Genomic DNA, 12,221 nt, shown 5'->3' with positions numbered 1-12,221 from the left:
ATAGCCTTTGCAGGTTTCACCTGGCACTTGGTACGGCTTTTGCCTGACGCCTCAGGCTTCGTAGAGCTGCTCTTGGCTCCTTTAGACTGGCGTGGCTTTCTACAGTTTCGCTGTAGATGCCCAGTCTGTCCACAATTGTAACATCGGACAGCACTCAATGCTACAACACGCTCCTCAGTAGCTTCAGCTGTGGGGGAGTCAGAACTCTGTTCCTCCCTCCCCCAGTCCTTCACTTCCACTGCAGCTTGAACAGTTCCTTCGCTCCCCCAACTGGGGTCAAAGCTCTCCTCAGCTTTCGATGAGCTCTTAAGAACGTGGCCAGCATCATCTTGGCTCACCCTTTCTGGGGTTGTTATCTTTCCATACCATGATGAATAACTGCCACTGGTCAGGGGAGATGAATAAGGCAGGGCTCCCCCCTTCTTGGCATCCATCTTGAAGCCAAGCCTCTTTCTCACTTTCCAGCCTTGCTAAAACTCCAATAGCCTCTGCTGGATTGTTTACTGCCTTTCCAGGCAAACTGCAAGCTGTTTCTCAGACCTTGCACAGCATCGAAAACATAGTCAAAACAAACTTTCGCTTCCCAGGCCCTCTCTCAGAGCCGTTGTTTTTCCCAAACGCAGCAGCTCCCGTGAACCAGAGAATAAATCAATCTGCGTTCACACTTTTAGCCCGAAATGCAGCATACCTTGAGCTCCGTTGCTTGGAAAACACTTTCCTCTGGGTCCAGCCGTCTGTTCAGCTTCTGGCTGCTCTCAGACGCTTATCTCCTCCCTTGGAGCAGAGGAGGACAATCCACCAGCCTCTCATGCAGATGTTCGATGAATCGCAACCATCCGAATGCTGCCATATGTCAGTATCTCAGCTCACAGTCAGAGGTAACTGGCCTCCCCCGGGGCAAACTGAGTGAGATACTTGTTTACCTTCCGTCTGCGTCTCCCGGCAGGCTAGGTCGTAAACCGGCGATTCTCCTCATTAGACGTGAGGAGAACACACCCTCTGCTTCTCTCTCTCAGCTTTCCCCCCCAGGGAGGGGAAATGAGACAGACAGGAGTCCTATTTACATGTCTTTTATTCCTGTCATTCAGCAGTACATAGAAACGTGACTGCACCCTTCAGACTCCATCAGAAGAGTCACAACTCCACCCCTGTACTACCAGTACGGGTCAGATGACACTCTGAGCTAACATCCGGTGCTCAGTACAGAGAATAGACTCCCCCTTTTTCCCAACAGTACAGTTCGAGACAACAACATCCTGTTTTGCATTCCAGCCACTTGCAGCTGGCTTTTGCATTGCTGCTTTTATCCAACATAAACTTCATCTACAGCCTGTGCATTCCCACTGTTTCCCCAGAGGAGCTTGAGATGGTGTTCTGTCCATGGTTCTCCCTCTCCTCATTCCACCCCCACAACAGCCCTGTGAGGGAGGCCTGGCTGAGGGGAGGGGCTGGTCAGGGACACCCAGGAGACTCAAGGCCCAGGGGGGATTTGAACCCAGGACACAGTCCAACACTGGAATACATTAGAGTGGGGGGAGGGGAGGAGAGAGAGTGCATTTCAAGCAGAAACCACGAACATTTTTAAAGTACAAAATGCTGCCATATGTCCAGGGAATCGGGGTGTTTAAATCGGGGGTGGTGGTTAGAAATTAACCCCATAATCTCAAAATCACATACATTCAGGATTAAATAATAATTATTATAAACAGGGTCAATTTCCTTCCCACCCACTCATTACTATTTTCAGCTACCAGGCTCCCCTCCAGCTCCCCCCCCCCCCGTTCACCATGGATCATCCCTAAATCAAAGGATACTGTGCAGTGAATTCTGAAGATCATCCTGTTTGCTAGGAAAAAGGAAGGACAAACTCCTGAGATTCCCAGGACTAGGAAATGAGACAGAAGGATGGAAAGTGTCCTAGGAAGGGGAGGGACATCCCTGGACCCCCAGGGAGGAGCAGTTCCCTGTTTGTGGAATGACCAGTCTGACCACTGGGGAAACTGGGCTGACTTTGGGTAGAGGGGGGGGGTCAGAGATCCCACTGGTGGGAGTGGGAAGTTGGGGGCTGGGAGCGTAGGATCGACTGACTGTCCCAGGGCCAAATCTAGGCTTTCTGTCACCTGAGGCAAAGACCCAGTTTTGTCACACACCTCCCACATGCATTTGCATACACACACACACCTGGACACATTTGTACATAAAGGGCTTAAAAAGAGATTTGAAAGAGGCTGGAAAAGAGAAATAGTCTCTCGAAATAGTAACATTGTCTGTTTGTGTATCTGGGTTTCATTCAACTTTAAGAAGATCTCCTCAGAGAGCAGTAGATCATTTGAGGAATTCTAATAAATCTTATGACTGTATGTAAAATAAAATAAAATAAATAAATAAAGGAAACTGTGATAATGATCAGGCACATACCAGAGAGTAAGTTCTATTGCAGTGTTTCCCAACCACTGTTCCTGCCGCGAGATGTTGCCTGGAGGGAGGCGGGCGAGTCGGGCGGCGAGAGGCGGGGCGTCGGTGGTGAGGAGAGGCCGCCCAGCGCAGGGCTCTCGCCGTCTGCCTGCCTGGCTGCCTGCGAGCTCGGCGGGCAGCGCCTCCATCCGCAGCGCCCGCCTCGCGGCTCTCATTCCCTGCCCCTGCCAAAGCTCACCCAGCCAAGCCGCGCTCTCCTTCCTGCCTCGCTTTGCTGCCTCCTCCCCCCCAACCCCAAAGCTTGGAGGTTCCCCGGCAAGGGGGAGGGGAAAAAATTGAAACTTACACTTTCGTGCGTCCCTCCCGGCGTGACGCTGCGCGCTGACGTCACGGGGCTGTAATGGTGGTGTGCCTCGAGATTTTTTTCATCAAACAAGTGTGCCTTTGCCCAAAAAAGGTTGGGAAACACTGTTCTATTGAACTCTGAGTAAAAATGCTTAAGATTGCCTTATAAGACTACAGAATCTTTACATAGTTACCTGGGAGTAAGTTCCATTGTATTCAGTGGGACTTCTGCGTAGTAAAGGCTTGCAATTTAAGGCTTTAAAGAATAAAATAAAAGAATAAATACTCCACAAGATTCCTTCAAAAATTGCTGGCTGCTGAACCACTGCAAATAAAGAATTTAAAGTGGAGCCACCAGGAGGTGGTGCGGTTGGAGGTGGTGCCCCTCTGAGTGGATGAGACCCTGGCTAGCCCCACCCTTAACTATGGCCCTGGACTGCCCACCTCCCTGCCTAAATCTCTGACCTTCCTTTGAAGTCTCCCTTGCCTCCCTCCCACAGTCCAGCCCAAGGTGAAGATCACCCCCACAGACAACGTTGAATCTTCACCACACAACACTCTGCTGATTTGCACCGTGAACCGCTTCTTCCCTGCGGGGATCGAGATCAAGTGGTTCAGGAACAGGAAGGAGGAGCCCAAAGTGTGGACCACGGACCTCATCCGGAACGGGGACTGGACCTTCCATATTGAGGTGATGCTGGAGACAAAGCCAGAACGTGGAGACGTCTACACCTGCCAGGTGGAGCACGCCAGCTTCGAAGGCCCCATCACAGTGCAGTGGGGTAGGATGCCTTCCCAGCCCTGACCCACCTACTGCCCAAAGAAGTGGGGGGCATTCCTGGGGGGCTAGATGGGTTGCTCCCCCCTCAGGGGGCTGATCCCAGGCCTGCCTTTCCTCACTCAATGGGTTGTCTTTCCTTTCTTCCTTCAGAGCCACAGTCGGACTCTGCCAGGAGCAAGATGTGGACGGGGATTGTGGGGATTGTGCTGGGGCTGGTCTTTGGGGCCACTGGACTCGCCCTTTACCTGAAGAACAAGAAAGGTGAGGGTGGGGTGCCAGGGGGAGAGGGAGGGTTGGGTGTGGGGCTGGATTGGGCTCCAGGCTCCCCGTACTCTTCTTCAGCAGAGGTTCTGGAGAGGGTTCTGTTCCTTCTCCCCTCCTAGGAGGTCCCTCTTGGTGTCTCAAGTGGAGCCTCAGCACTTATGGAGATGGTCTAAGGTTTAAATCTCTAGATTAAGACCTAAACTTTCTGTTCAACATATGAGGGAGAAATTCAAAAGCATCTCTGGCTCTGAAGCCTTTGAGCAGAGTAAGGACATACATGTTTTGCAGCTTCCTGGTCCCAGCAGTAAGTCAAAGGCTGTCTCTCCCTGTTAAGCGAAGGGCCTTTGAGACACTTACAGTCAGGAGGCAGAATTCATCTTCCTTTGTTCTTTTTGCTGTTTGTGTCTCTGAAATAAATCAACAACTGGGCAATGCAGAGCCCCTAAAGAAGCGGCTGAATGAATATGGGGGGGGGATTTGTGGGGGGGGGGCATTGGGTAATGGGAAAGAGATTAGTTGGCAAGATTTTCTCCAGGGTCATTTCTGCATTGGGAAGGAAATATTTCTTTCCTATGAAGACTCTTCTTTCACCCTCCATAGTGCATAGAATGGGGGGGGGGAGTTCCTAGCTGTGCCTGGAGTGTGTCATCTTGATCTTGGTGGGGGGGAGGGTGTTCCCAGAGAAGCTATTTCAGGGGATATCTGGTGCTGACTGAATCTTTCTATTCTTTTCTCTCTCTCCCAGGGCAAACTGTTCCTCAGCCTCCAGGTAACCTTCCTCTCTGCTCTTCCATCCTCCTCCCCCAACCCCCCCTCCTGGCTGCTTCCTGTGCCTCCGCCATGGCTTCCTTGTAGAACAGAGGGGAGGGGCTTTCTATGGATAAATCCATCCCCTGGTGCACACACTCCAATATCATGTCCTGGAAGTGGGTCTCCAGGGGAATGTCCCACCTGGGAGGCAGTCAAGCAAAGTGGGGACACCAGGGCTGGTGTTTGGCCCTTGGGGGACAAAGCTCTTCTGCCCATTTCAGGGCATCTGTTCTGGGGGGGTCCTCTTTCGCCCCAAGGGCTGCATCCTCTCCTTCTGGGGCCCACATGCCACTTCTGGGCAGATGTAGGTGAAGAAAAACGTGCCAATTTCCGTATTGCTGAGTGGACTAGTTTCTGCCCCTCTCTGTTCTTGGTCCAGGCAAGCAAGGGGCATCCTCAGAGTTCAAAGGAGGGGGAATCATTCAAAGAGGGTTCAAAGCAGAAAGGGAGGCCTGGGGTCCAAATTTGTTCTAAGGTCCGTGATTCCCTATTTCTGATCTAGACAGATCTCCTTGGTCTCTTCTGAAGCTCCTCTTCTCCACTGCCAAAGCCAGCCAAGTCTCCCTCCCTCTGCCTCCTTCCCTCCTCAGAGCCTCACCTGCCAGGCCCATAACTGGTGGCGATGGGAATTGTAGTTCACAATATCTGATGGCCGCTCTATGGAGTGTCCCCCCAATCTTGCCAGGGATTCTTCTACCCCTTTCTCCCCATTCCCCACCCCACAGTGATGGGCTTGTCTCTCTCTGCTCTGCCTGCAGGACTCATCAGTTAGACTTCGCTGCTCCATCAGGATCCTGGGATGTGGAGAAGGTCTGTTTTTCCTGCCAGTTGCCCTCTGTCCATGCTCAGAGGTGGAAACCTCCTTGGAAGGTGGGGAGCTTGATCCTTGAGATTCCTCATTGCATATTATTCATAAAGATCAAGCGGGTTTCCTTCCTGGCAGACAGATGAAAGTCAATATTAGGAATATAATTAATATTTTTAATTATCTGACAGCCAGGAATGAGAAACAAGCTATTTTAATATTTGTCGACGCAGAAAAGGCCTTTGATAACATATCATGGGATTTTATGTTGAAAAACCTGGAATATATGGATGTAGGGAAGGAACTCTTCAACGGAATAAAAGCAATATATACGGAACAGAGAGCGAAGCTAACTGTAAACAATATGACTACTGAAGAATTTAGAATTACTAAGGGTACTAGACAAGGATGTCCTCTTTCGCCATTGTTATTTATAATGGTTCTGGAAGTCTTTTTAAAATCAATAAGAGAAAATGAAGCAATAAAAGGGGTATCAGTAGGACAGAATGAGTATAAAGTAAAAGCCTTTGCTGATGATCTGGTAATAACAGTGGAAGAACCATTGAGAAGTGTAAAAGTTGTGATACAGGAAATTGAACAATTTGGTAAAGTGGCAGGGTTTATATTAAATAAGAAAAAAACTAAAATAATTGCAAAAAATATAGATCAAGGTATGATTGAAATGATGCAACAACAAACAGGGATAGAAGTGGTGAAGAAAGTTAAATATCTGGGAATCTGGTTAACTCCTAAGAATATTGATTTGTTTCAGAATAACTATATACCAGTGTGGGCTGGAATAAAGAAAGATTTGGAGGTGTAGGGTTGAATGAAATTATCGTTATGGGGAATAATTTCAACGATAAAGATGAGTGTGCTGCCAAAGATGTTATTTTTATTTCAGACAATTCCAATAATTAAAGGGACAGTGATTTTTAAAGAATGGCAAAGAGTAATTTCAAGGTATATCTGGCAGGGAAAGAAGCCAAGAGTTCAGTTTAAGTTATTAACAGATGCGAAAGAAAGAGGAGGCTTTGCCCTGCCAGACTTGAAATTATATTATGAAGCATCATGTCTCTGTTGGTTGAAGGAATGGATAAAATTAAAAAATACAGATTTGTTAGATTTAGAAGGTTTTGATAACAGATTTGGTTGGCACGCATATTTATGGTGTGAGAAGAAAAAAATTCATAAAGGTTTTGAAAACCACATTTTCCGAAGATCTCTTATAGAAATATGGGAAAGGTATAAAAACCTACTAGAACCAAAGGTTCCGCACTGGTTATCACCATTAGAGGTAATGAGTCTTAAAAATGTTAACATGAGAGGGAACTGGATTACATATAGAGAGTTGATTGTAAAAGAAGAAGGAAAATGGAAAATGAAACCCTATGAAGAAGTAAAAGAGTATGTATAGGATTGGTTGCATTATTGCCAGGTTAATGAAATGTTTAAAAAGGATTTAAAAGGAAGAGGTTTTGATGAAAAAGACTCAAAATTTCAAACAGAAATAATAAACAATGACTATAAAATTTTATCTAAGATGTATAAAATGTTGCTGGACTGGTACACAAAAGATGGGGAAGTCAAATTGGTTATGATACATTGAGCCAAAGACTTTGGGTACAATATTCAATTTAATGACTGGGTAAAATTATGGAATGAAGGTAAAAAAATTACGGCATGTACTGCGTTAAAGGATAATGTTATGAAAATGGTTTATAGATGGTACATTACACCTGTAAAACTAGCCAAAATGTACAAAACATGTAATAAGTGTTGGAAATGTAAAGAAAAAGAAGGAACATTTTACCATATGTGGTGGGAATGTAAGAAGGTGAAAGGTTTCTGGGAATTGATATATAATGAATTGAAAAAGATCTTAAAATATACATTTGTTAAGAAACCAGAGGCTTTTCTTCTAGGAATAGTAGGAAATGAAATAAACAGAAAGGACTGTAAACTTTTCCAATACGCAGTAACAGCAGCGAGAATATTATTGGCCCCAAAATGGAAACAGGAGCAATTACCGACGCTCGAAGAATGGAGAATGAAACTGACGGACTATGCAGAATTGGATAAATAACAGGGAAAATCAGATATTCAAAAGACCATAAGTTCATCGAGGACTGGGGAAAATTTGTAGATTATCTGAAAAGTGTATGTGATGAGCAAATAACGCTAGTGGGATTTCAAGAGGCTCTGTGATGGTATATGGAATATTGTATGAAGATAATAAGGGGGAGAGGGTATATAAAATGCAATATTAAAATTAGGAAATGCGGTATTAAAAAATGAATAATGGACGATTGTCAGAGAGGCTGAAGGAAGTCTAAAAGAGAAAATATGTGTTAAATTTTGATATGTTTTTAAGTACTTATGTTGGAAAACTAATAAAAATTTATTTTTAAAAAAGAGATTCCTCATTGCAGGAGGTTGGGCTAGATGACCTTGGGGTCCCTTCTCTACGATTCCATAAAATGGTGAATGGCTAAATGCATTTATTGAAAGCTTCTCCCCACAGCCCTGTGACATGGAGGATGAGTCCCGTTTTAGGACAGAGTCCCTGCTCCCCACCCTCACGCTTCTGGCTTTATCTCCTCAGGGGGAGTAGTTTGTTAATTTCTCTGTAAATATCCTGCTCTTTTGTGATCTTAAGGATCAGCCCTCTGACTGGGATCCTCATCTGACCCACTTCAAGGCAGAAGCAGATTTCACAGCCTTGAGAGTATTTCCTCTGAGTTACATCAATGAAGTTTTTCTTCAGCTTCCCTCTGTAGTCCTTGAACTATTTTATTTCTTTTAAATTTCAACATTCAAGTAGCGCCACACTTGACAATCCTGGGTGTAAGAAAAAGGGTTGATCTGCCCATTTCCACACAACTTCACCTGAAAGAAGGTGACCTTCAGTCATACCTCTAGCACTTCCCCACCTTTGGGCTATTGACTTCTTTAAGGCCTTTTAATGTAACCATTCAACACCGCAGGGTGGTTTACAACACAAACATCCTAATACAAGAAAGAAAAGTCATGTTTCAATCCAGTCTATGTGGAAACCATCAAAGGGGAATACCGTATTTTTCGCTCCATTGGACGCACCCGACCATAGGGCGCATCTAGTTTTTAGAGGAAAACAAGAAAAAAATATTCTGAATCAAATGTTGTATAAACTACTGTATTTAATAAACAACCGGTATATCAGAATCATATTACAGCCATGTAAAGTGAACATCAGTCAAAAATGGCATTAAGAACCATCATCACTGTCATTAACAAATGAAGAGAGACTCTTAAGGTTTGAGTACTCTTCTAGTCTTCTGTGAACCCCAAGAACTCATCACTGCTAAAGTCAGAATTTATGAAGCTCAGTTGCTCACAATCACTGACATCACTTTCTTCTCTATCTTCATGTAAAATACCATCTTTGTTTCCATCCAAAGCATTGCTAATGCCACATTTTTTCCTCTCAATCCTCTTCCTCCCCTCTCTCAGCGAACAGCCTGCCCGCTGCTCGCAAACATTCCCTTTACTTGAATTACAGTCAAGAAACAGCTGAGCAGAGCCTCTCAGCGGTGGGCTTGGGAGGCTTTCCTTTCCCCCACTTTTTTCTCCCCCACCCCCAAGCAGAACAGTCCTCTTTTCCAGCCTCCTCCTCTTCATCCCTTTCACCCAAACTCCTCAGGTGACACCTGCAATTTCTCCCCATCACTGCTCCCTCTCCTTTGCCCTCTACCATGACTCTCCACTCACAGCAACTTATGGTACCTCCTCTCTCTTCACCCAGCTTCTTGGTACCCCTCCTCTCCATCCTCTTCCTCCCCTCTCTCAGTGAACAGCCTGCCCGCTGCTCCAAACCTTGAGGGGAAGGGCAGGCTGCTGGCAGAGCAGCACCCCCCACCCCCATTCAGCAGCCCAGAAGCGCAGGGGATGGACGCACAGCCCTCCCACTTGGAGAGCCAGTGTGGTGTAGTGGTTAAGAGCGGTAGTCATGTAATCTGGGTAACTGGGTTCGCGTCTCCGCTCCTCCACATGCAGCTGCTGGGTGACCTTGGGCCAGTCACACTTCTGTGAAGTCTCTCAGCCCCACTCACCTCACAGAGTGTTTGTTGTGGGGGAGGAAGGGAAAGGAGATTGTTAGCTGCTTTGAGACTCCTGAAGGGGAGTGAAAGGCGGGATATCAAATCCAAACTCTTCTTCTTCTTCTTCCCGTTGCTCCAAAGCTTCCCGGGGCTGCAGAGGGAAGCTGAGGCTGCCGGCAGACGATCGCGGCTCTCCCCACCTCCCCCATTCAGCAGCCCAGAAGCACGGGGCATGGGCGCACAGCCCTCCCCTTTTGTCCAAAGCTTCCCGGGGCTGCAGGGGGCAGCCGAGGCTGCCGGCAGGGGAGCGCGGCCCCACCACCACCACCAAAGAGCAGTCCAAGAGTGTGCCGCACTGCGGCAATTTGGCTCCAGGGACCACACATTCGCTCCATAGGACGCACAGACATTTCCCCTTACTTTTTAATAGTAAAAAAGTGCGTCCAATGGAGTGAAAAATACGGTAATTTAGGAGCCATTTTTCCCTGGGAAAACCCTCCACACACCACATGGTCTCCTGAGGTGATTCTATTATGAATTTGATTTCAAACTAGCTATTCAGGAGAGCCAAATGCCTTCTCCAGTGTTTCCACAAACGTGAACTTTTCAGGAGGAGGAAAAACATCTTTTGAATCCTCCTGTGACTAAAATTCCTGAGGGAATTTTCTGTTCCTCCATTTATCTGACATTGGGCCCCTTGGAGGAGGGAACATGGAGTCCGTTGCCCCCCTGGGCATCCCTTCCTTGACCCTTCAGGCCCTGAGGAGGGAAGGATGCCAATCTCGACAGGGAATAATAATAATAATAATAATAATAATAATAATAATAATAATAATAATTTATTATTTATACCCCGCCCATCTGGCTGGGCCTCCCCAGCCACTCTGGGCGGCTTCCATAAAAACCAAAAATACAATAAAATATCACACGTTAAAAACTTCCCTGAACAGGGCTGCCTTAAGATGTCTCCTGAATGTCAGGTAGTTGTTTATCGCTTTGACATCTGCTGGAAGGGCGTTCCACAGGGCGGGCGCCACTACCGAGAAGGCCCTCTGCCTGGTTCCCTGTAGCTTTGCTTCTCGCAATGAGGGAACCGCCAGAAGGCCCTCGGCGCTGGACCTCAGCGTCTGGGCAGAATGATGGGGGTGGAGACGCTCCTTCAGATATACTGGACCGAGACCGTTTAGGGAAGCCATTTTCTCCTCATATTTGGGCTCCCTCAGGCGAAAAGAGCAGGAAACACCTCAGGCAGAGGGAGACTCACTTGGCTCTGACCAGGTTCCTTAGAAATTTCCCTGCCTGTTCTGAGGAGAAACGAAATGTCTGCCCTTTTTGTGAAGAGACTCAGAGCTTATAGGGTTAAACAGCTTAGAGTGAGCTTTCTGCCCACTGGGGTGGTCTCCATCCAGGGATCTGTTCTTTGTTCTGTGTTGTGTTAGACTGGTTTGGGTTTTAACCGACAAAGGGAGACAATATGCTATCTCTGGAGTTTCTGATTTATTTCTGCTGTACAAATAAACGCTTCTCAGATTAGACCAAGAAGCTGTGTACAGACTCTTTTTTGCATGCCTGCACACAGAGCACATGCTGTGTTTTTACTCTGCTACAAGTCCGGCAAGCTGAGTCGCAGTGGAAGCACACCGGACACCCCTCCCCATTATCACAGATTATGGAGGTGTCAGCCACACTGTGTCTGCTTGTGAAGAGCAGCAGAGCCCAGCTGGAGATCCTGCCATGCTATGTGCTTAGGGCATAGGCAGTAGAACTCACTGGTGAAGGAGGACCTCGCTGGAGATCACCTTTTCAGGACCAGGAGCAGTGTGAGTAGGCTAAGCTCCGGGGGAGGAGAAGATGGCAGAGGCCCAGGAGACCTACAATGTCCCATTTGAGAGGCTCAATGGGCACAACTGGGAGGATTGGTCCCAAAGAGTCAGGGCCTGGCTTACAGCCAAGGGGCTCTGGGACTGTATGCAGAATGCTCCAGTCCCTGCACCGAACGATGCAGACGCGGCAGTGATAGCTAGAGCTACTGCTGTGCTGAGAAATGCTGTTTTCTGTCTGTTTCTTCTCTTGTCAATGATGGGTTCAAAGTGCGTTTTGTAAACAATGTGTGCTCTATTTCCAGGGGTGCGCAACAACAGGTCAGTGTTGAATCCAAGAACAGGCTGTTCTGGAAACGCCTATAGTAGGTAAAGGTCCCACTGAGCCAGCACAAGCACAATGTGCTAACGTTCCCATCCACAATGGGTGCCATCATCTGTGGCACAGAAGGATGTCCCACTGCAACTGGGGTTATGTGAAGAAAATCCCAGGGTGCATGGAGGGGTGCAAGATGAAGGCATGTGCCAAGTACCTGGATTGCAGAGCGTGCAAGCAAGCTAAGGTTAAAACATACACTTATCCTAGGTCTGATAAGGTAACCACAAAACCTTTTGCGCTAGTCCATGCAGACCTCTGTGGCCCTATGCCAGTTGCTAGTCTGGGTGGGGCTAGGTTTGCTCTCACGCTGATAGATGATTATTCTAGAAATGGGTGGGTGATTACTCTGGAGCACAAAGGAGAGGCTGCTGCAATAGTGAAAGAGTGGAATTACAGTTTTCACTCGGGGTCCACAGTTTTCAATCATACCATGGTGGGGAGTTCACTGGGTCTGCGTTGCAGAACTACTTCCACCAAAAAGGGATACGGCACAGGTTGACAGTCACAAATTCTCTTCACGAGA

At 47.2% G+C, this 12,221-nt stretch overlaps 1 protein-coding gene and 2 long non-coding RNA genes across 5 annotated transcripts in view; 2 read left to right on the top strand and 1 right to left on the bottom strand.

Annotated features, from left to right (window-relative positions):
• Positions 1-12,221, bottom strand: part of LOC310702107 — a 281,230-nt gene that overhangs the window by 104,477 nt on the left and 164,532 nt on the right. The gene's annotated exons all lie outside the window — the stretch shown is intronic.
• LOC310701841 (H-2 class II histocompatibility antigen, E-S beta chain-like) overlaps positions 1-12,221 on the top strand; it is a 49,001-nt gene that overhangs the window by 6,200 nt on the left and 30,580 nt on the right. The window contains exons 3-6 of one of the 3 annotated variants that reach the window (XM_083493287.1): positions 3,261-3,542; positions 3,692-3,802; positions 4,551-4,574; positions 5,374-5,425. In XM_083493287.1, the coding sequence (XP_083349413.1) occupies positions 3,261-3,542; positions 3,692-3,802; positions 4,551-4,574; positions 5,374-5,387 (431 nt within the window). In that variant the 3' untranslated portion in view covers positions 5,388-5,425. Of the gene's footprint in view, positions 1-3,260; positions 3,543-3,691; positions 3,803-4,550; positions 4,575-5,373; positions 8,452-12,221 lie in introns of those variants that run through there. The other 2 variants (XM_083493286.1, XM_083493288.1) reach the window with 2 other exon arrangements.
• The window catches only part of LOC310702054, a 42,446-nt gene that overhangs the window by 16,257 nt on the left and 13,968 nt on the right, over positions 1-12,221 (top strand). The gene's annotated exons all lie outside the window — the stretch shown is intronic.

Source organism: Podarcis liolepis (genome assembly GCF_965112155.1).
Source record: "Podarcis liolepis genome assembly, chromosome: 2".
NCBI classification, from domain to species: Eukaryota; Metazoa; Chordata; class Lepidosauria; order Squamata; family Lacertidae; genus Podarcis; species Podarcis liolepis.
This window is presented reverse-complemented; position numbering and strand designations above follow the sequence as displayed.